Below are 20484 nucleotides of genomic sequence, written 5' to 3'. Positions count from 1 at the left end.
ATTATTATTATTACTTATTATTATTATTATTATTATTATTATTATTATTATTATTATTATTATTATTATTATTATTATTATTATTATTATTATTATAACGCACACAAACAGCTAGAACCCAAGATGTATTAGACTAAGTCTAATACATCTTGCTAGAACCAACCTATATGGAAATTAGAATATGTATCTCATTATCATTAATGCAGTTTGCTGTACCTTAATAGAATATATATATATATATATATATATATATATATATATATATATATATATATATATATATATTATATAATAATAAAAAAGTGAAAAGGGTACGGGTGCTGGCCGACCTTACAGCACATTATCAAAGAAGAGCGTCCCAAGATATTTCATGTGCCAACTTCCCTGAGGAAAGAAGGCGTGAGATTTACAAAATTGTAACTACATATGCATCGATCACGTGGGATGTATTAATACATATAGATGATCTAGACGTAGTTACAGTCATGGTCCATGCAGATATAGACCGTGGTTACAATTCTACGTGACACCCCCTCGAAACACCTACTGAAGAAAAAAAAAAAAGAAGAGTCCTCAACTAAACGCCAAAAGAAAAGCAATGATACACAGGATGGTGAAATGCGAAGACAGGTAATGAATGTCATCTCCGTAACACTTTTTATCAGGTGATAGGCTGGCAGTGCATGTAACGAAGAGGAATGAAGGCTGTCAATAGGACCTAGTTGTATAAGCAGTGAACCCGTGAAATGTGGTGTCAAAAGTAATGTGAGGGCGTGAAGGGTATGGTTAGGCAGCAGGGGGCGGCGCGGGGCGGTGGGTTACAGCCGCTGGCTGCTACACGCACGGCGGGACTCAGGTGTCTGCAGCCGCCGCGCAGGTCTACTGGTTGTCAACAACAAACTTGACACTTGGCTCAGGCATCACTGTTTTACAATGTAAATCTTGCCCGCGATGGTCTTTATCAGTGCAGGCGTTAATGCTGTAAGGTAAGGAGATATATGTGACACACCCTGTGCTAGACTACAGGGTACAAGTGGTGTCAAGAGAGCGGGAGTGGGCGTGGGATTATTGACGTGGGCGTAGCGCACAGGTTTGGGCTGACTGACCCACTCTGACCTCCATCACAGATTGACTTGTAGTTAAGAGGCTTGACCTCTTATGATGTTACGTGTGTGTTTGTTGAGTCATTGCCATCAGCAATGTTGCGCAGGCCGCAATGTTTACATGTTAAGGGACGTAGTGCCCGTTTGTCAGTGATGATCAGATAGGGTACACCTCATCAATTTAAGTTCATCACTGTTGCTGTCCATTATCTCACAGTATTCACCAGTAATCTCACCATAACAGTGAGCTCAGGCAGCTACCAACTTTATTGTCTTATATTAGGAAGGTAAAATATGCAAGATTTTCTAATCACATTTTTTGTTGCCTGTGGCTGGTTCTCTTCCTACATTAAATAAAGAGAAGAAAAACTTTTTTAAAGTTTTACAAAATTGATCAAGTGAACATGTTAGTTTTAAGAGGAGACAGCCTCTCACCACTACTTTCAGACTCCTTTGCTCCTTAGATTTCACTGATTACATCTTGTGCTGTGTTGATCTTTGCTAACTTGCACTATGAAATGTGTATTTGAAAAAAACAGTAGAAATTCATAATCCTTAACTACCCTTAACAAACTATGGGAACACATCAGAAATGCTACATTTTTAGGCAAGAAAGCCAAATTACTGATTGAAATATAAATACCAATGGAAATTTTCCCCAGCATTCCATAGATTTCTGAAAAAATAAAGGGAAACTTATCCAGATTCCAAAGAAATATAACAATCCTACACAGGACAGTGCAAATTATATAAATAAATATTAGCAATGAGAATGAAAGTCTCTCTCTCTCTCTCTCTCTCTCTCTCTCTCTCTCTCTCTCTCTCTCTCTCTCTCTCTCTCTATCTATCTATCTATATATATATATATATATATATATATATATATATATATATATATATATATATATATATATATTTCTATTTCTATTTGGTTTATATATATATTTCTGGTTGGTTTCTATTTGGTGATTTTATACAGCTTCAGAAACTTTAATGCGGATTAAAATAGTGAAGACTCTGGGTATTAATCTTCTGGACTCCATACACCCTTCCTAATGTCAATAAAATGGTCTAATCATACACAAATCTCAAGGTAATAATGTGTCCCAGTACTGAAGGTGTTAATCACTGTTTACAAGGGTTGAGTAGCCTCCCAACTCTGGCTGCAACTCAGGTTCTTTTCTATAAACACTCTGAGATTGCCACTCTGTTAACCTCCAACAGAGAAGGAACATTATGTCTCACTAAGCACCTTCAGTTGGAAAGGAGCTGCTGACCATGTTCTAAGAGAAGAACAGGCTACTTGTATGTTGTGACAGTTGTAAAGAGACATGATCTATTGCTCTGTTGACAACAAAATACTTAAACCACCTATGTCTTTGTTACTTCATGTCCACTTTAGTTAAACAGTAGACTTTATCATCTCCAAGATGATGGAGCTGGCACCGGGGAATAATAAGGACTAGCTACTGGTCAACCTACTTTTTTATATATATATATATATATATATATATATATATATATATATATATATATATATATATATATATATACCATGTGGGCTTTTCACGGGAATTTATGGGCTAAAGGGGATACTTTTTAGGGTACCTCCTATCTCAAAGCCCACCCGATAGGAAACCGTTACCCCGAGTGAGGAAGCCCAACCTACACTCGGACCGTGGACAGGATTACTTAATGTCCTCTGGCCCCCGAGTGAGGAAGCCCAACCTACACTCTGACCGTGGACAGGATTACTTAATGTCCTCTGGCCCCCGAGTGAGGAAGCCCAACCTACACTCAGACCGTGGACAGGATTACTTAATGTCCTCTGGCCCCAAGTTCAACCCAGTAGTATTAAAAAAATAAACTAATAAATAAAAAAAAAAAAGATAAAATTACAAGAAACAAATCCATACAAAACCAACATTGATGACAAGGGGCCGCCATGGTACAGTGGAACCATGTGTGCTTTGGGGTCCGAGGGGTCTCCAAGTGCACGGGTTCGAATCCTGTCCACGGTCCGAGTGTAGGTTGGGCTTCCTCACTCGGGGCAATGGTTTCCTTACGGGTGGGCTTTGAGATAGGAGGTACCCTAAAAAGTATCCCCTTTAGCCTATAAATTCCTGTGAAAAGTCCACATGGTATAAATAAAAAAAAAAATAAATAAAAAAAAAGGCAGCCTGCATGCTTGCCGTGTCACACAAAGGATCCTGTACAACGTCCCACTTGTACGCTGGAACCCCGTTTGTTTCATTCCTTCACACAGTGTGCACTCAAACCCCACTAATTACTAGCAGTCAGGGAATTCCTGCTCCAAGTGCAACTCTGATTCCAAGGCACAACTAGGCTCTTGGGGCAACAGGCATTGGCAAGCTTCTTCCAGATCCCAAAATATGCCCATGTAAATCTTCTCATTGTCATTCATGTACGAGTATCTCTGCTGAGTGTTGAACAGAAACTAACTGACCACATGGCTACATTCCTTTTTATTGATGTCCATGGAGTAGGAGGAGGGATTGTGTGACCTGGACTATATCCCCCCACATTCCATTCCCTTCCTCACTTCACTCATCTACCTCTTATCTTTCAAAATAAAAAGAACATCAACTTTAAGATATATTTGTAGAGACTTCAGTTAACATGGATGAATTTAGATTGCACAGGGGGCCAGCCCCCTCTCCCTGTTATCTCTAGTATAACTTTCAAAATGAGGGGACAATTAGATGATGAAGAAATCCGATGGTGATTACAAACTTCTCATGTGGGCAGAATAGGCTATACATCTCACTTCACTCAGTTACTCTTGGCAAAGGCTTGCAATATTAATGTCTTTCCATTTCTTTCTGGAAAAGTCTCCCTTTATTACAGTATAAAGATTCACTCATTGTATTAAATGTTTATTAAATACATATATATTTTTTATGGGAACATATGACTGCTTTTTTTATGAAGGCTTTGACCAATGTCTGATCTTAGAAATATTTGTTAGTTTGTGAACGTGGTTTAGAAATGAATATTTTGAATGCCATTAAAGAATGATAGGAGAATGCTATGATGCTGTGATTGTATTTGTTTTATGAATGAAACATTTTCTAACAGAAGAGGATGAATGTGATGCGCAAATGGTGGGGTTCGGGCTCCCGGGTGGGGGGGGTGTTGGAAGGCCTGGATCCCGCCAACCCCCCAGCGGCCCAGCAGCACCTCGCTCTGGGCCTCATGCACCTCAAGAAGCTGTTCAGTGAGTACTCCATACCACCACACCCGCTTTCAGAGGCAGAGAAGGAGGACAAGCTGTACAACATGCTGCCACTCTTCTGCAAGGTACCTACCCATCTTCTGTCATGTTTTGAGTTAAACTTCTCAGCTTTATTGGCTGTGCTACATATATTATTAAATAGTGACATGGTAAAACTAAATTAATTAAATTACTGGTTGTTAATCTAAAAATTCCTGACAAGCCAGTGATTGTAAATTACTTCTTTTGTAACCACTTTTTACCAGTCTTCAGATGCAATGATATTTCCATTGTGTCCCGGTACTTAAGGGGTTAATCACTGTTTACAAGGGTTGAGTAGCCTCCCAACTCTGGCTGCAACTGTAATATGTGTATATATATATATATATATATATATATATATATATATATATATATATATATATATATATATATATATATCCAAATTTGACATGTAATCTTCAGTTTTTTAAGTCTTGTAGAAAGTAGTCAATCATATTTTTTTTTTTTTTTTTGTCCTACAATAGAATGATTTTACAGGTTTTTGGTGCCAGCCCAGCATCTGACCTACAAGAAAAATTTAGTGAAGTGATCATGTTTACGCAGCATGTAAGGTAAGGAAGAGAGGATTACGCTGAATGTTGGCATCATATGTAATGTGATTATTGTTTAATGTATCTATTTTAATGCCATTTATGTAATTGACCATCATTTATTAATGAGAGAACTGGCACTGTTGTTCTCCACAATCATGTTGTTAGATATGCTTTTAGTTTTGCCTTCCTTAATTTTTGCCTTACTGGAGTGATTACTGCATTCACCTTCCATAGGACTGTGTTGCACAGTTACCTTGCTGAGTTGTATTTCAAGGCTATCAATTTGAGGATATATCAAGTTTTTAATTGAAGGTCACCACACTATCGGAGGAAAACGTTTTGTTGATGGAGTGGGTGCTTGTACCTCACTCAGAATTGTGTTCCTTTTTGCTTTGAATTTCAAATCCCTGGTTTGTAATGGTTCTATATATGATGAATGAAAATTTTGCTTCAAACGTGATTAATTTGTAGCCGTAAATATGTGACATTCTCCTTCCAGTAAGCTAATCGTGACAGAGATCAAGCGTCGGGCCTCCAACCAGTCCACTGAGGCAGCATCATGTGCCATTGTTAGGTTTCTGGAGATTGACAGTTGTGAAGAAAGTAGCAATGGTTGGATGCTTCTTTCAACCCTCAACCTGTTAGCAGCAGGACCTCCACAACTCATAGAGGTGAATGGTTTTCACTTCCTCTTCTTGCATTGCATCTAATGAGTTGATAAAGTATGTGTTCCAGATTATGATTTGCACTGAACTCCAGTGTTGATGAGTATCTTTCTTTCAGGTAATGACAGCTGCCTCTCTTCCTTCAACATTAGTCAAGTGTCTGTATCTATTTTTTGATTTGCCTGAATATGAGAGTCCCTCAGCAGATGCCACTACTCTTCAGACTGACAAGGAAGCTGCAGAATTTTCTGCAGGTGAAAGAAGAATTTTTCTTCAGAAAGTTTTTGTTCAGGTTAGTATGTACCAAGTATATCATTCTCAAAGTATTAGTCATTATCATTGATTTCTCAATCTTCCCTAAGCTAAATAAATATAAGTAAATATATAAGTAGTAAATATGTAGAGCAGCAGTAGATTTACCCTAATTGAAAGATGTTACAATAACTTTATCTCTGTTTTCAGGAATTTGGGTATAAGATTGTGTTTTCAGGAATTTGGGTATAAGATTGTGAACCTGTAATGATATTTCATTCACCTTAGGGTAATCTCAGAGTTATTCTTCTCTGGTCAGGTACTGGTGAAGCTGTGCTCTCACACTGCTCCAGCAGAGGAACTTGCTAGGAAGGATGATCTAACACTGCTGTTCTCTGCCATTACTTCATGGTGTCCACAACATAATGCACTCTGGAGGAAAAGTGCAGCTGAAGTATTGATGACCCTCTCCAGACATGGTCTTTCCCAGCCTGTAGTCAGCTATATTCATAGTGAGTTGCTGTCATTGAAGGTGTGCAGTGTAGATGGATAAATATTGAATTAGAATTGGGGAATTTTATAAGAAAGCTAGAATTTTGTATCAGGGTAAATTAAAGTTTTGGATTCCTAAGGATTTGAAGTAGAAACATATAATATCCTTATTTTTCTGTTTTTATAGATAAGGGCTGTGTGGCACTTTGTGTGGAGAACATGGAAAGGGGTCAGGATCTCTCCCCTCTAGAAATTGTGGAGATGTTTGTAACAGTGTTCTGCTTCTTGAAGGATTCTTCTGAAGTTTCCCAAACTCTTTTGGATGACTTCAGATCATCACAGGGCTATGCCTTTCTTACTGAATTTCTCCTGAGGTAATTGATTAATGGTTGTTCTTTTTTGCCTTTACATAAGAAATGTCTTACAAAGTTTCTAGTCAGTAGGTGATCAAAGGTTGTTTCATTCTCCAAATGTGCATTATATGATATGTTGAATGAATTGAACATTGAAATAGTTATGCCTTGGAAGCCATTACATCTGTGCATGTGCCATTTTTCCCACAGATTGGAAGCAGACAAATCAGATGAAAGCCGAGAAGCGCTCAGAAACTTAGTACTGCTTGTGTCCTCACTCTCCTACTGTGGCTACTTGGAACTGAAACCATCATCTGCCTCAGTGGGTTCCCTCTTCCACATCCCTGGCTTCTCCCTCCCCATCCCTTCTGGCAGAGGTCAGTCACTACTTGTTGGAATAGCCCCTCAAAGTTGTAAGTAAATAAAGCAGCACCAGTATACTGCAACAAAAGTGCTGGGTCACATGACACTTTGGATGCTTCTGTCATTTATTTTATAACTTTTGTGGTGAGTGAATCATATTGAGTAAGTTTTGTTATGATTATGATTGTCATAATATTTCATTATGGCACATTGTCATTTTAGTGAACAAGTTATTGTAGATATACATCTCTCTCTTTAATGAATAATTTCTTGCCACATAATTGTATGCTTGGAACTTAGTTCTGGTTACATGAATAAAGAATAGTGAAATTCATCATGTTATAACAAAGTTTGTGTATTGCAGGAGCTAGTGTAAGAAATGTACAGGCATTCAGTGTACTGCAGTTAGTGTTCCTGCGAGGCACCACAAGCAACCTGTGCTCCGTTATCCTGGATGCCATCTCAGCTGTGTATCAGTCTGATGTGGCCAATTACTTCATTCTTGAGTCCCAGCACACACTGTCAAACTTTGCTGAGAAGATTCATAGCAAACCTAAAGAAATTCAGGTATGCTGCTGTTCCTTTTTTTTTTTTTTTTTTTTTTATTTGTTTATACTCATTGATAACTAGTGTCGACCGGGGTAATTTGGACCAGGTTTTGACAAATTTTGATACTGTTCCCACATTTATTAAGATAAACTTACAAAAATTTTATGAAAACATAAGCAAGTTATTGCTTTTAAATCACTAAAAAAAAAAAAAATAAATAAATAAATAATTCATAGCAGATTCTTCAGCTTTGAAGTAATAAGTGTGGTTCACAGTTATAAAAAAAATGGGGTAATGTGAACCCCCCACTGGGATAAACTGAACCACCCATGGGGTAATTTGAACCACCCTTTATAAATGCAAAAAATATATATATATAAAAATGGATATAATTCCTTAAAAGAAATAAAAAGTTTTATTTCATAAACATTGAGCCTTGCACATTCAAAATAACAAAATCAATGGCAAGAAACAGTGTAAACTACATAGCCTACTCATTTACTTGACTACTTTAGCCAATATTTTGGTGTAACACTTGAAGTTATTGTATTCAGTAAGAAGATTATTTATTCAGAATGTGAAAGGTACTTTTATAAGGTTCCTATGAAGTGATACATAAGCATATAATAAGCAGATTATATGCATATATATTACTAATGGGCACTCCTAGCAGATGAAAGAGGATCAACTGAGTAAAAACAGGGTATAGGCTGAGGGTGTCAAAAGACTGGTCATGTTAATTTTCCTTCCCACTCTGCAGGCTAGCGAGCAACAGGGAGCTGATTTTTTGTATAATAATACTGCTCATTGGTTTCCACATTAATTTTTCTATAGATTATTGAGCTCGCTATCGCTCGCTAGCCTGTAGAGAGAGTGTGAGCGGACAATTCCTAGCTTTTTGAAGGCCTTTATAGGCTTATAGTCTTCATTAAAAATTTCCTAAATTACCCTAATTATCCTAATAATCATTATTGGGTATATAATGAGTCTAAGCAATCCCCTTTATAAGCCAAAGATGGCACAGGACAAAATATTAATGTATAATCTCAAAATATAAACAATTGCACTAAAACTACCGGTTCGATTTCCCCGCCGCATTTTCCTTACCGGGGTAAATTGAACCAAAAAGTGAGCGTTAATTGTGAGAAAACGAAGCTATATAAAGTATTGCTGATGAAATCATGTTAAAGTAGAGGTAAAACACTCTATAATCATCAATTTGGAAGAGGATAGTTAGCTGCGTCTGACCGCCACAACAAAGTTCGCCGAAACCGCTGATTTGGTAAACAAACTTTGCTGCACTTTTTTTTGGCTACGATTCAGTGCTTTCAGTCATATAATTGTAATTTCTTTCCTGTATCGATTTTTTTTTATCAAACCTGCACAAGAAATGTGAAAATAGTTACTTTCTATCGTGAAATGCTCAAAACTTCAAAAAGAAATTTATATATGAATTTATTGTAAATAAGAATGAGGCGGTCTGAATTGTACCGGTTCGTTGGATGGTCCAATTTTCCTCGGTTGACACTAACTCCTTGTATGAAATTTTATGAAGGAAATATTAATTTTTGTTAACATGATTGCAGTATACTTATGCATCACAGGCACCTTGCTCTGAGTGCTTCTGTTGCAGAATTAACATATTGTTTCTCCATAATTCTCAATAAGCACCTGGCTAAAAATCTTGTCCAGTATTTCTCAGTATAGACTATGTATATTCAACAGTTGTAACTGGCAACTAATGAGTATCCATGATATATTTGATAAGAGGAAGAAAAATCATGGTGAAAATGATTATGTATGTGTGGCCTGTGCAATTCAAAAAGGATAGCAATAATACGAGAAGTCTTCATTGATGATTTATCTTTCAGGAGAAGTACTTTCAACTGTTGGAGTTTGTGGTGTTCCAGCTAAAATTTGTACCATGCAAGGAACTCATCACTCTGTCAATTCTGCTGAAGGCACACCACAGCCTGTCATGCTCCATTATTTGCATCAACACACTTCTAACCATTCTGAAGTGAGTCAAAAGTTGTCTTTTGAAGTAGACACAAATTGACAATTTGTGTGCATGCAGTACATGTGTGATGTTGAGAAAAAAGTATCTTATTTTCCTAAAATGATCTTGAAATCATTCATGAAGTAATCATTAAGAATGTTACTTAAACAAGTAGGTGTTCTCTTATTTTTCGCTTCAATCAACTGCTTTGGTGCTGTTGCAGTACATTTTTATTTAGTATTGTGCATTTATAGTGTAATAGTTACTTCTTGTGCTCTATAATGTAGGTTGAGTTAATGGCTTCATTTTTTTATAGCTTTACATTAGGCAAAGCTGCAATGCTGATAATTGCATTGCAACCTGTATCTTCTGGTCTGTGGATCAAATAATGCTTCCAGGAAAGATAAAAAAAAAAAAGAATGGTTTTATTTAAATGTATTCTGGATCTTTGGTTTAGAAAGTTGTATACATCCTGACAGACTAACATTGCACTGTTTTTGTATTTGAATAACTTTGTTATTATTTTTTTTTCATTCTGAATCTCCCATGTGCCTAATATTGAAAGGATTGTGTTGTGTAGGCATTAATAGGTGAGTGAAGGCTTTGTTTCGGTATTGCAGATATAACTCAGTATTCAAGGATGTATTCAGAGAGGTGGGTCTGCTGGAGGTGTTAGTCACTTGCCTAAGCAGGTATCATGAACTGCTCAAGTCTAAACCGCAACAAGTTGCTGCAAGTGAAGGTAAGCTTCTCGTGTATTCAAAGTTATAATTACTTCATTAATATTACAGGACTGAAAAGTAGAGTGGGAATTAGAGTCCTGATGAAAAATGTACAAGTTGGAAAATATAAATGTGAAAGTCATTAATTTCATTGTGGTTTTTTATAATAAGGGTTTAACTTTACTTTTGTTCGATGACAGTCAAAGAAGGTAGTGAGGAACAGCTGGGCTTCCTGGTGGTTGAGGCCCTCACCTACCTCCTCTCAGGCAATAGCCAAAATGCTGCTGTTTTTAGAGAATCTGGAGGCGCCAAGTGTGCTGTTGCTCTTGTCCCTTTCCTGGAGTGTCGTTCACAGGCTCTCGGTGAGTGGTCACAGTCTGTGTTTGTGTGTAGAGCAGAACATAAGCAGCCAAGAGGTGCATCAAGTTTAGAAAGTGTCAATATCATTCATTGTCAAGGGAAAAGTTCATGATAACCTAGAAGTTTGTTAATTATAGAAGTATAAAGAGAAAAATGAAGAAATTAATGTTTACTTCAGTTTTATTGAACTTTAGAATTTATTATGAGAATATATATTTACTTTTTTTGTATGATAAGATGTCTTAATATATGAATAGTTTATTTCTAAGGATGTAATTTTTTCTTTGATTTTTTAAAATTTTATTTTAATACTAGATATCATGGGGCTTATTATATATAATGATGATAGAAGATGTATCAGCTTTCATTTTGCTTAGCCAGGTTTGAACTGGTATTGATTGGTGTGTGTCTTGTAGGAGTGATGCAACAGCTTGTGTTGGCAAGTGGGAGTGATGATGACATGGGCTCTCTGCTTGGTCTGCTTCACTCTGCACCCCCCACAGAGCTGCAACTCAAGATCGATATTCTCAAGGTAATGACACTGTTTGGACATAGGACATAAGGATACTCTTTTGTTAAGTAGGACACCAAATATTAAACCGTGATTTTTTAAATTTATTTGTTATTTTTTACTGCAAAATATTTCACAATTAGAAATCTGAGTTTCATCATGTAAAAATAGTGTTGCTGACATCTGACGCTTATTGATTTATCTCCATCACTCCTTCCATTCCATTAACATAGCTGTTATGACAACTAAAGGAAAAACTGGACAAATTTAGATTAAGAGAGACAGAACCAGATGAATATATAGGAAAATATATAGGGTGTTTTGAACCCTTACTCTTTTAGTATCACCTTACATTGGGTTTGTGTCTATTCTTCTCCTTAGTACTTAATGAGCACTATTGTTGTATTCCTACTGGTAAAGCAAGCACTATTGTGTCATTTCACTGAAGTTTAATAGTTTATATTTTTGTGTTTGCAGTCTCTGCTTGTTTGTCTGAAAGAGTCTCACCGGACAAGGACAGTGTTTCGCAAGGTGGGTGGGTTCCTGTATGTGATGAGTGCCCTGGTGGGCCTGGAAGGCAGTCTGGGGGATGTGGTGCCTCCAGCCTGGACCTCGGTGCCCAGTCGCCTTATCCTCACTCTCCTGCTCAATGTTTTCAACACATTCACCACAGCCATGCGTTATGAACCTGCTAATGCCAAGTTCTTCCATCAAGAAGTGAGTTTTGGTGTCCTTTTCTCTTTATTATTTTCTGCCAAACTTAAAATCTAGCTGAGGATTTAATCATTATGGATTTACTTTGTATGAACATGAGGAAACGAAAGAGAAGGTTTGTGAAGCAAAAGGAGGATTGGAAGTGTAGATGGAGAAAACATGGCAGAATACAAGCAAATGTTATGATGGCACATATTAAGGTTGACTGAAATCTACCATGGTGATCATGTTTTCTTGACTGGCAACATGTTGGGCTTGTACTAACTTGGGTTTCCTGATGCTGGTTCAATACCTCTTTCATGGAGAACATGTCACCTTTATATTTACCTCTCATTTTTCAGTGTTTCTCTCCTTCAAAGCTGAGCATAATGCAGTATTGAGAGGAAATTATAGAAGAAGAGAGTGTAAATGTGAGAGGAAATTTAAGATACAGAGAGGGAAGTTTATTAAGAATTATCCTGCTCATGCTTATTTTGCATCTTCTCTTCAGATCTGCTACACAAGTTTCTGTGATACTCTGCGGCTGCTTGGCTGCTTTCAGGACGAAACTCAGTTGCAAGAACCTGGAGAGGGGGTATTATTGTCACCCTCTAGCACAGGATTGCCAGGGGAAAGAAAGTTCCCTTCCAATTCTCTCTCTGATGGTATAGATCTGAACACTTTTCACACCATATTCACCACACCCATTTTAGAATACATGTAAGTATTTGAAACTGAATTGTTGGGTTTTCATACTCTTCAGCTCTTTGTTATGGTGCAGTTGTCTTTGGTAAATCTGGTGTTCCAGGTCTCTTTAGTGACTCTTTCAAGAAAAGTTGTTTCACTGCTAAATCAGTTTCTTAATGGATTGGGTATTCTTTTGCTCACATGTAGAATTATAGATTATGAATGCCTTGATTAAAAAAATGTGAAAATCGACAAAGAATTATCACAATAATGCAAGTCTAAGTCAAAGATAGAGTTGAAAGTTTATGAGGTTTCTCACCTTAACAGGCCCCCAGTGGAGATACCTCTGTCACTAGTGCGGGTGGTGCAGATCTTACAGCTGATGTACCACATGGCCTTGGATGCTTTTGATAAGGCCTCACCTCCAACCTTCAGTCCTCCAGATGTTGGCATCACAGGGAAGGATGTGAGTGCTCTTCTTGCTAGCAGTTCATATATGCAATAGACAATCCCTCACCTACAAACATTCATGTTGTGAATACTCAGAGATGCAATCAAGAATTGTAAAGATTTTACAAGTTTAGTTTAGGAAAAGACTTGCTTCTTTGATGTGGCAAATACAACAGTTTAGATGGCAATAATGACTGTTTTACTTGTTGTGTGTTCACACTAATGCTTATTGTGTGAATGGCAGAACAAAGTAATGGATATTTCTCCAAGCAACAAGCGTCCAGTGGGTGGCCTGAATCTTGGGCCAGCACCAACTGAGCCAGTCATTGTACATGCTGGGGTTATCACCAGCATGCTGCACCTGCTGCCATCCATCCAGCATACCACACACCCAAGGCTTGCCTGCCTCCTCCAACTCTACACTGGCCATCTCATCAAGGTACTGCTTCCCTCGGCTTGGGTTTGTGGCAGCCACTTGTGAAGGACACCAGCTTGATAAAGATTATGATATTATTATTTCAATAGTTTTATTATAAAAAGATAACCATGGAAAAATCCTTCACAACAAAACAAAGTTCATATAAAGTTGGTAAAGGTAGATAAAATCAATGGATGCCAAAACACTAGACTTTTAATATATTCCTTTCATCCACTAAGAACATGTATATGATAGAAATGGAGCTGGCTGCTGCTAGGCTAGGTATCCTTTTATTTCAAATCATACTTTCCAGATTATCAACACACTGCAATTCCTTGGAATTATGAATTGAAGAGTGTGTTATATTTTTACAGTCACTGGTGAGAACAGAGCATAACCAGCAACTGATGTGTGAGGTGGGTCTAGCTGGTGACCTTCTCTCCAAGTGCTCTCAGGCCCTTGTGAATGAGAAGCATCCCCTCCACCCCCCACTTCAGTACATCTTTGAAAGACTTGCTGCCCAAGCAATCCACCCCAAGGATCTCAGGTAGTCCAGCCTAAATTTTCTCCTCAGGAACATGTGTATGGTTCTTATAAAAAGACAGCAAGAACTGCCATTTATTTCTATTATACAGTCAGTGTGTGTAGCTCAAATCAGTGTCTATCATGTCATTTGTAAGAATGGATAGAGCTGCTGGTAATTTCTTGTTATTTGATTGTTTATTGATCACAATGCTATGTTAATCTATCCATCTTATGGTGACAATTTCTGCATGGAAAAGCATTCTAAATTATTTGTGTTCATTCTTATTTATCCAGAATATTCCTGAGACTTGGTAACCCACTGAATTGCCTGAGCCTGGATGAAGTGGACACAGCCAGTGGCCAGTCCACCTACAATGGGCCGGTGCCTCTCACTCGCATCAAAACACTTGTGTCCATGACTACTCCCAGAGACTTTAGGTAGGTGTTATAAAATATTTTTAGTAAGATTTTACTATCTAGTTAATCAATAACTCATTTCATTATAGTGTGAGTTCTCCTGTGCTTCTATAAATCACAAGAAGCTTTGGGAATGGGATCATCTAATTTATTAGATATACCACAGCTCAAGGCATTAAGACATAATATTTTCTCCATATTTTGACATTTTTAGGAATTTAAAATGTTATATTAGAGTGTTATCATAGGTAAAAGAGACAATGGTAAATTGTAAAAGTACTTTCACTACTGTGGTGAGGGCAATAGCTACTACTGTATATTTTGCCCCTGGGCTGTAATTGACATTTAAGGGTAAGCTTAAGATGGCTCAAAGTGACAGTATCATTATAAGATGATACTTTCACTTCTGTGATGTTGGACAGTTGTTAGTGATGTGTATTGCACCTCTGACCTGCAAGTGACATTAAGAGAGAGCCAGTGAGGGAGAAACCAATATGGCCTAGGAAGAAAATTGAAGTGTATGCTTCTGGTCCTTTATAATTTTGCAGGGTTGGCACTCTTGTGTATCCATCCTTTGTGGAGTTTGACATGAGTGCGGAGGGGTTTGGGTGCCTCTTCCTGCCTTCCATTGCTCCTCAGAGTGCTGGGGGAGGGTCGGTGGTGGGTTCTGCTCTGTCCTCTACTGAACCCAATGTGATCGGAGGCATTGGGACTGGTGAGTGATGTGATCAGTCTTGATATGTTGAAATACACCACTGGTCACAGAACATTACCACACATTATTGTCCACTTGTCTCTTTCTCAAGCTTGTAATTGCATGCAGTAACCCATCAATGTTTGTTGGAGAATATCCTTAAACCACCCTCATGAACAGCACTGCATGTGTACAAGGTCTGTTATTAAATATCCAACTTTAGACCAAATGACAAAAGGTGGCTTACTCTTTGAACTTTAACCTTAATATCCTTCAGAGTGTGTCCCATGTGTTTCCTTATGCTTTTTCACTATCTATTCTAATTTTGTCTGTATGCTGGTCAAAGTTAGATGGTGTGTTTTTCACTTCTCTTAGGAGATCGAATCTTTCCACCTCAAACTGGACTGACATTCAGCACATGGGTGTGTGTGGAAAAGTACAGTGACCCGAGAACAGATCCCCACTGTGTGCGCCTCCTAACGCTGGTGCGCCACGTGCCAGGGCGTGACCACCACCTGGTGTGCTTGGCGGTTGTCATCTCAGCACGAGACAAGGCGCTCATTGTTTCTACTCATGAAACTGATTTTCCCCAGCCTGGTCAAGGTAAATCATTATGTTAGGACTTTTCCTTTCTTATCTTATGATTAGCTGTGGAGTTGCCACACCCTAACACCACTACATGTATGTGAATTATTATATTACTAATACAATTTATTGGAAATTGTTATTCAGTACTTACCTGCATGAATGTACATATGTAACTGACACCTACTTACAGCCCTACATGTGTATTTGAACCACCATGAATGCAAAGTCTTAATATAAGCTTTGTGGTGTTACAGGGGTAAAAGACTGGGAGCCTGAGGTGGTTGGAGACTTTGGTTGCCGTACATGGTGTCCGGTTCTTCTAACTGAGGGCCAGTGGCACCACCTCACCATTTCTCTCAGCCGATCTGTGCTTAAGAATTCCTCTCTCAGCATATATATTGATGGTCAAGTGGTCACCCAGAAGAAACTACACTACATTCTTCAGAACCCTGGAGGTGGAGCAGCCAACCTCACAATTGCCTCATCTGTGTATGCCTACATTGGCACTCCCCCAGCCTACAGGAGGCACTCCAGGCTGGTGTGGAAGCAGGGCTGCTGCCATCTGCTTGAAGAAGTTTTGCAACCACAGGTGGTGAACCAGTTGTTCCAGCTTGGGCCCCATTACACTGGCAGTCTGCAGGCAGCAGCACAGTTTCCTGGTAGGTGGTGGAAAGAGTTCTTGGTTGTTATTTTACATTCACCACAAACTCTATCTATCTGTGAACCACCACTCTGCATTTGGCAAATTGGTATACATGTCCATAAATGTTTATAAGTTATTCTTTTGGCAGAAAATTATTGTAGTGCAGGAAATTATTGTACTACCTGTGTTTGTGTGTGTGAGACAGGGAATTTAGTTTCTGTCTCTTGTAAGAACACAAGGACATGTGAAAATAAGGAAGCTGCAAGAAGTCATTAGATTTATACATTGTAGTCTTCACATGAAACATATCTACCTTTTTTACCATACATTTATCTAATCTTTTTTTGCTACCTAATGATTACAAAATCTATCCAGTTCACTCACCATTATTAGAGGAATAATTTTTCTTATGTTTTTAGAATTTATTTAAAAAATTGTTTCAGACAATGCAAGTTCTGAATCAAATTCTGGAAACTTATAACAGATTTTACTTTGCTGGAGAGTGAGACCTCTTTCCTGCTATTTACCTTAACTGACAGCTCCTCATTTTATTTTCCAGGTGCAGATGGTGTGAATCAACAAACTGTTGCAGTTGTACCTGAAGAAAAGGTTATATTTGGTATGAATGCCACAGCTATATCTCACCTCACCCTAAACAAGATCAGAAAAATGTATTCCAAAGTAGACAACAAGGCAGTAGCAAAGCAGGTTTGTAAACTTTATTTTATGTCCTTGTTTGGTTTGCGACCAATAAATTGTCTTATCTAACCTGACCATTTACCAACAGCTTGGTATGTCCTCCCATGAGAATGCCACCCCCATCCGTGTGCTGCATAACTCGGCCGGCCACCTGAGCGGTCCATCACGGTCCCTTGGTGGTGTAGTGATTGGCTACCTTGGAGTGCGAGTGTTCTGTCCCCGTCCAGTAGCTGTCATGTTGGACACTGTTGGAGGCTGTTCAGTCTTGTTGGGTGAGTATAATTTAAGTCTTTTGTTGAATATTGGAAGAAGTCTTGCTATCAAAGTCTTCTAATTTTACAGCTTTATTCTGTATCATTTTGGAAATTTTATCTAACATTTAGTACCCCACTGTGTTATATTCCCAGTGCTTTTACAAGTATGATAGCTGTGATTTCTTTTTCTTTTTTCAGAGAAACTGTTATTATATAAATTTGACAACTGTGTAATATATTCTGGTCTATTTTGTAATATGTTTTGCTCTGTTTGTTTATGATGTCCTTCATGTTCTTTTACTTCCAGGTTTGGTTGCTATGTCAAAAGATGTGGAGTCTCTGTATGCTTCAGTCAAGGCACTTTCATGTGTAATCAAGACCAGTAAGACAGGTGAGACATCATTTTGCTTCTAGGCAAACAGATGAGCCTTGTGCATGAGCCAGGGAAAAATCACTCACCAAAATAATGCCACACTATGGGCTACTGGAAAGAATTGTTCTTTGGGGTGAATCATTTATGACAAAAGTATGTGGTGGCTAAATAGAGTTAAGGCAGCTGCTATGAGCAGTATACCTGCCTCACTTGTCTCCAAGCTGTCAGAGAGAGCAGATGTGTGCTCATGGAGTTACTAATTACTTACATATTGGAAAGATAAAAAGATATAAGAGTTTACTTTTTATTTCAGCACAACTTGAAATGAATCAAAGCCTTGGATATCTAGCTCTTGCTCTACTATTACGAAAGAAAAAGTCTCTTCTCAACTCTCACATCCTACATCTATGTATGAGCTTGGCTGGCTCAGGAGAGGCTCGAGAGTCCACTGCCATACCCAATACTCCAGCCTTCAATGACCTTTTGTGTGACTTAGAGGTGAGTGCTCTACGTTCCTCCTATAGGAAAAAATAATAAATGCAAATATAATAAAGGCATTTGATAACCATACTTATTATTTGAGGTAATCCAGAAGGATGTATACAGATAAAGAGTTTGTTATGGCTTACCAAGCTGTAATAAGGTTGCAGTGAAATAAAAAAAAATTTGTACTTTCAAACCAAAACTGTTTTGTTTTAGTAAGTTTATTTACCATTATTGGCACTTATTTCAAATTGTAAATTGTACATGTTGATGAATTGCACCTATACACTCTTTCGGATGGCACAAATGGCAGTCAGGGAGGAAAAGGTTTCAAGGTGACACTGGTGACACCTTGATGGCTGCAGGCCAACTTTTCTGCTTTCCTTCACCTGCTGATCAAATTTATGAAGGAACTGTTGCTGTGGATATCCTGGCTTCTTTAATGTCACCTTTTTCTCATTTACTCTTTAAGTTGTGCTACAGCATGACCACTCTTATTCCAGTGACATTCCATTTTGACATCACTAGATTTTGATTCCTTAATAGCAGGTCTAGTCTAGGTCTCATGCTGTTGGTCATTAAGATGTGTGTGACATAGGTATGGTGTGATGCCCCTGGAGAGCTGTGCCGCACCTTAATGGAGCACCTTCTGGAGCTTGCCCGGGAGTCTGGGGAAAGACACAACAATGTGCGGAAGATGAGGTGAGCTGCAGACATTGTACTGCTTTTTTTTTTTCTATCATGAACACTCTTTTCATATTGCAGTCAAACAGGTGACTGTAGCTTATTGGTTATGATAATTCTGTTGTAGGAATGTGATGTGATGGAAATTCTCTCTCTCTCTCTCTCTCTCTCTCTCTCTCTCTCTCTCTCTCTCTCTCTCTCTCTCTCTCTCTCTCTCTCTCTCTCTCTCTCTCTCTCTCTCTCTCTCTCCAATGGAAAATTTTAAAATTAATGATATGAAAAATGGAAATACTTGTAGTTGTAGAGAGTTAGTGATGCAATTTTAATTCCTCTTCAGGTTTTTAAATCTGGTGCAGCGTTTGCTTCACCTGTTGTGGGAACAGTCTCAGGGAAAGGAAATCACTTCCACCTCTCCATCCAACAATTCTTCGTCTACTTCCAATGCATCTTCTTCTTATAGTGGCAATAACAACCACAATAATCCAGCCACAAATATTGCCCTTGCAAGCACCAACAATGTTCCTACCCTCTCCTCCCAGACTACAGCAGTGATCTTTACTCTGCTCACCACCCTGCTGGCCAACAACCCTCGTCCTCAGGACCTCCTCTGGTGAGCTCATCTTGATTCCTCTCAATCTATTTACTAGAAATATCTTTCCGATCTGCATTATTTTCCTATAATTACCACACACAAGGAAAATAGCTGGTAGGTTAAAGAAATAGATTGACTTCAGGATTAGTTTTTTTTTTGTTATAAAATATGAATGGTAATATGTGTAGAAAAATTTGAATATATCTGATGTTTCTTTTACTTATGTCATCAGTGTCTTAAATGTAGAACAGTCTCAGTGATTAGATTTGACCATGTGATAAAATATTTCCTAAATTGATGACCTGATGTTTGTGTTAACTTTTTTTTCTTTCCTGACAGCTTTGGTCAGTTCATTGTGTCAACGCTCCCTATTGTTAGTATCTCAGAAAAACACATTGAACTCAAGGAGCTTGGTGAAGACATCAGTGACACCTCCAGTCTGTCAGTGAGGAATGTTCTCCTTAGAAATAAGTGTCTGGAGATTATCCATACTCTCCTTTATAATTCCAACAAGAACACAATTCACCTTGGGTAAGATTTTATGATAATAATAGCAATAATAATGACAATAATAATAACAATAATGTGCAGACATTTAGACAGATTGGAGAATATTTGAGGAAAACACAGGTGTAGGCATTCCTACACCTGTGTTTTCCTCACACCTCCTCCTACAATAACAATAATTATAAAGATCTTTTGCCTTATCAATTTTATTGGTCACATTTAGAGAATGTCATCTCTGTGAGCCTTTCCTTTCCTTATGAATTTGCTGTCCTTGGCCAATGCCCCTTCTTTTATAATAGAGAGAGAGAGAGAAAAAAAAATCCTTATATCTCTCTCTGGTCAGGTTCTGTGAGGAGGTTGTGAAGGTGTTGGGGCTGGACTGGGTGCTGCTGTTTGCTCAGGGTCACCTGCACCCAACAACCGTGCTAATTGCCTTAAGGATGTTAGTGGCACTGCTGTCCAACGCTACTATCCTACAGAAGTTTCGAGATGCTACACACAATGGTGGCTGGATGACAGATGCCCAGCAGGTTACCAGTAACAAGTTTGGTCAAGTGTTGGGTAAGTATGTAAAGCA

General features: G+C 38.2%; 1 protein-coding gene across 7 annotated transcripts in view; it reads left to right on the top strand.

The window, feature by feature from the left end:
• The first annotated feature begins 832 nt into the window (after positions 1–832).
• Positions 833–20484, top strand: part of LOC123499559 (WD repeat and FYVE domain-containing protein 3-like) — a 53357-nt gene continuing 33705 nt past the window's right edge. For 5 of the 7 annotated variants that reach the window (XM_045247678.1, XM_045247680.1, XM_045247681.1 and 2 more), the window contains exons 1-30: positions 833–986; positions 4203–4424; positions 4879–4952; positions 5434–5605; positions 5718–5891; positions 6171–6363; positions 6531–6717; positions 6907–7073; positions 7424–7626; positions 9480–9628; positions 10228–10349; positions 10530–10691; positions 11106–11221; positions 11678–11917; positions 12405–12613; positions 12908–13046; positions 13275–13469; positions 13823–13995; positions 14268–14411; positions 14939–15105; positions 15460–15687; positions 15927–16331; positions 16875–17023; positions 17103–17286; positions 17576–17659; positions 17955–18139; positions 18723–18826; positions 19146–19418; positions 19740–19931; positions 20251–20468. In XM_045247678.1, the coding sequence (XP_045103613.1) occupies positions 4209–4424; positions 4879–4952; positions 5434–5605; positions 5718–5891; positions 6171–6363; positions 6531–6717; positions 6907–7073; positions 7424–7626; positions 9480–9628; positions 10228–10349; positions 10530–10691; positions 11106–11221; positions 11678–11917; positions 12405–12613; positions 12908–13046; positions 13275–13469; positions 13823–13995; positions 14268–14411; positions 14939–15105; positions 15460–15687; positions 15927–16331; positions 16875–17023; positions 17103–17286; positions 17576–17659; positions 17955–18139; positions 18723–18826; positions 19146–19418; positions 19740–19931; positions 20251–20468 (5224 nt within the window). In that variant the 5' untranslated portion in view covers positions 833–986; positions 4203–4208. The remainder of the gene's footprint in view (positions 987–4202; positions 4425–4878; positions 4953–5433; positions 5606–5717; positions 5892–6170; positions 6364–6530; positions 6718–6906; positions 7074–7423; positions 7627–9479; positions 9629–10227; positions 10350–10529; positions 10692–11105; positions 11222–11677; positions 11918–12404; positions 12614–12907; positions 13047–13274; positions 13470–13822; positions 13996–14267; positions 14412–14938; positions 15106–15459; positions 15688–15926; positions 16332–16874; positions 17024–17102; positions 17287–17575; positions 17660–17954; positions 18140–18722; positions 18827–19145; positions 19419–19739; positions 19932–20250; positions 20469–20484) is intronic. The other 2 variants (XM_045247682.1, XM_045247679.1) reach the window with 1 other exon arrangement.

Source organism: Portunus trituberculatus, chromosome 50 (genome assembly GCF_017591435.1).
Source record: "Portunus trituberculatus isolate SZX2019 chromosome 50, ASM1759143v1, whole genome shotgun sequence".
Classification (NCBI taxonomy): Eukaryota; Metazoa; Arthropoda; class Malacostraca; order Decapoda; family Portunidae; genus Portunus; species Portunus trituberculatus.
The sequence above is the reverse complement of the archived record's forward strand: the minus strand, read 5'-3'. Positions and strand labels throughout refer to the sequence as shown.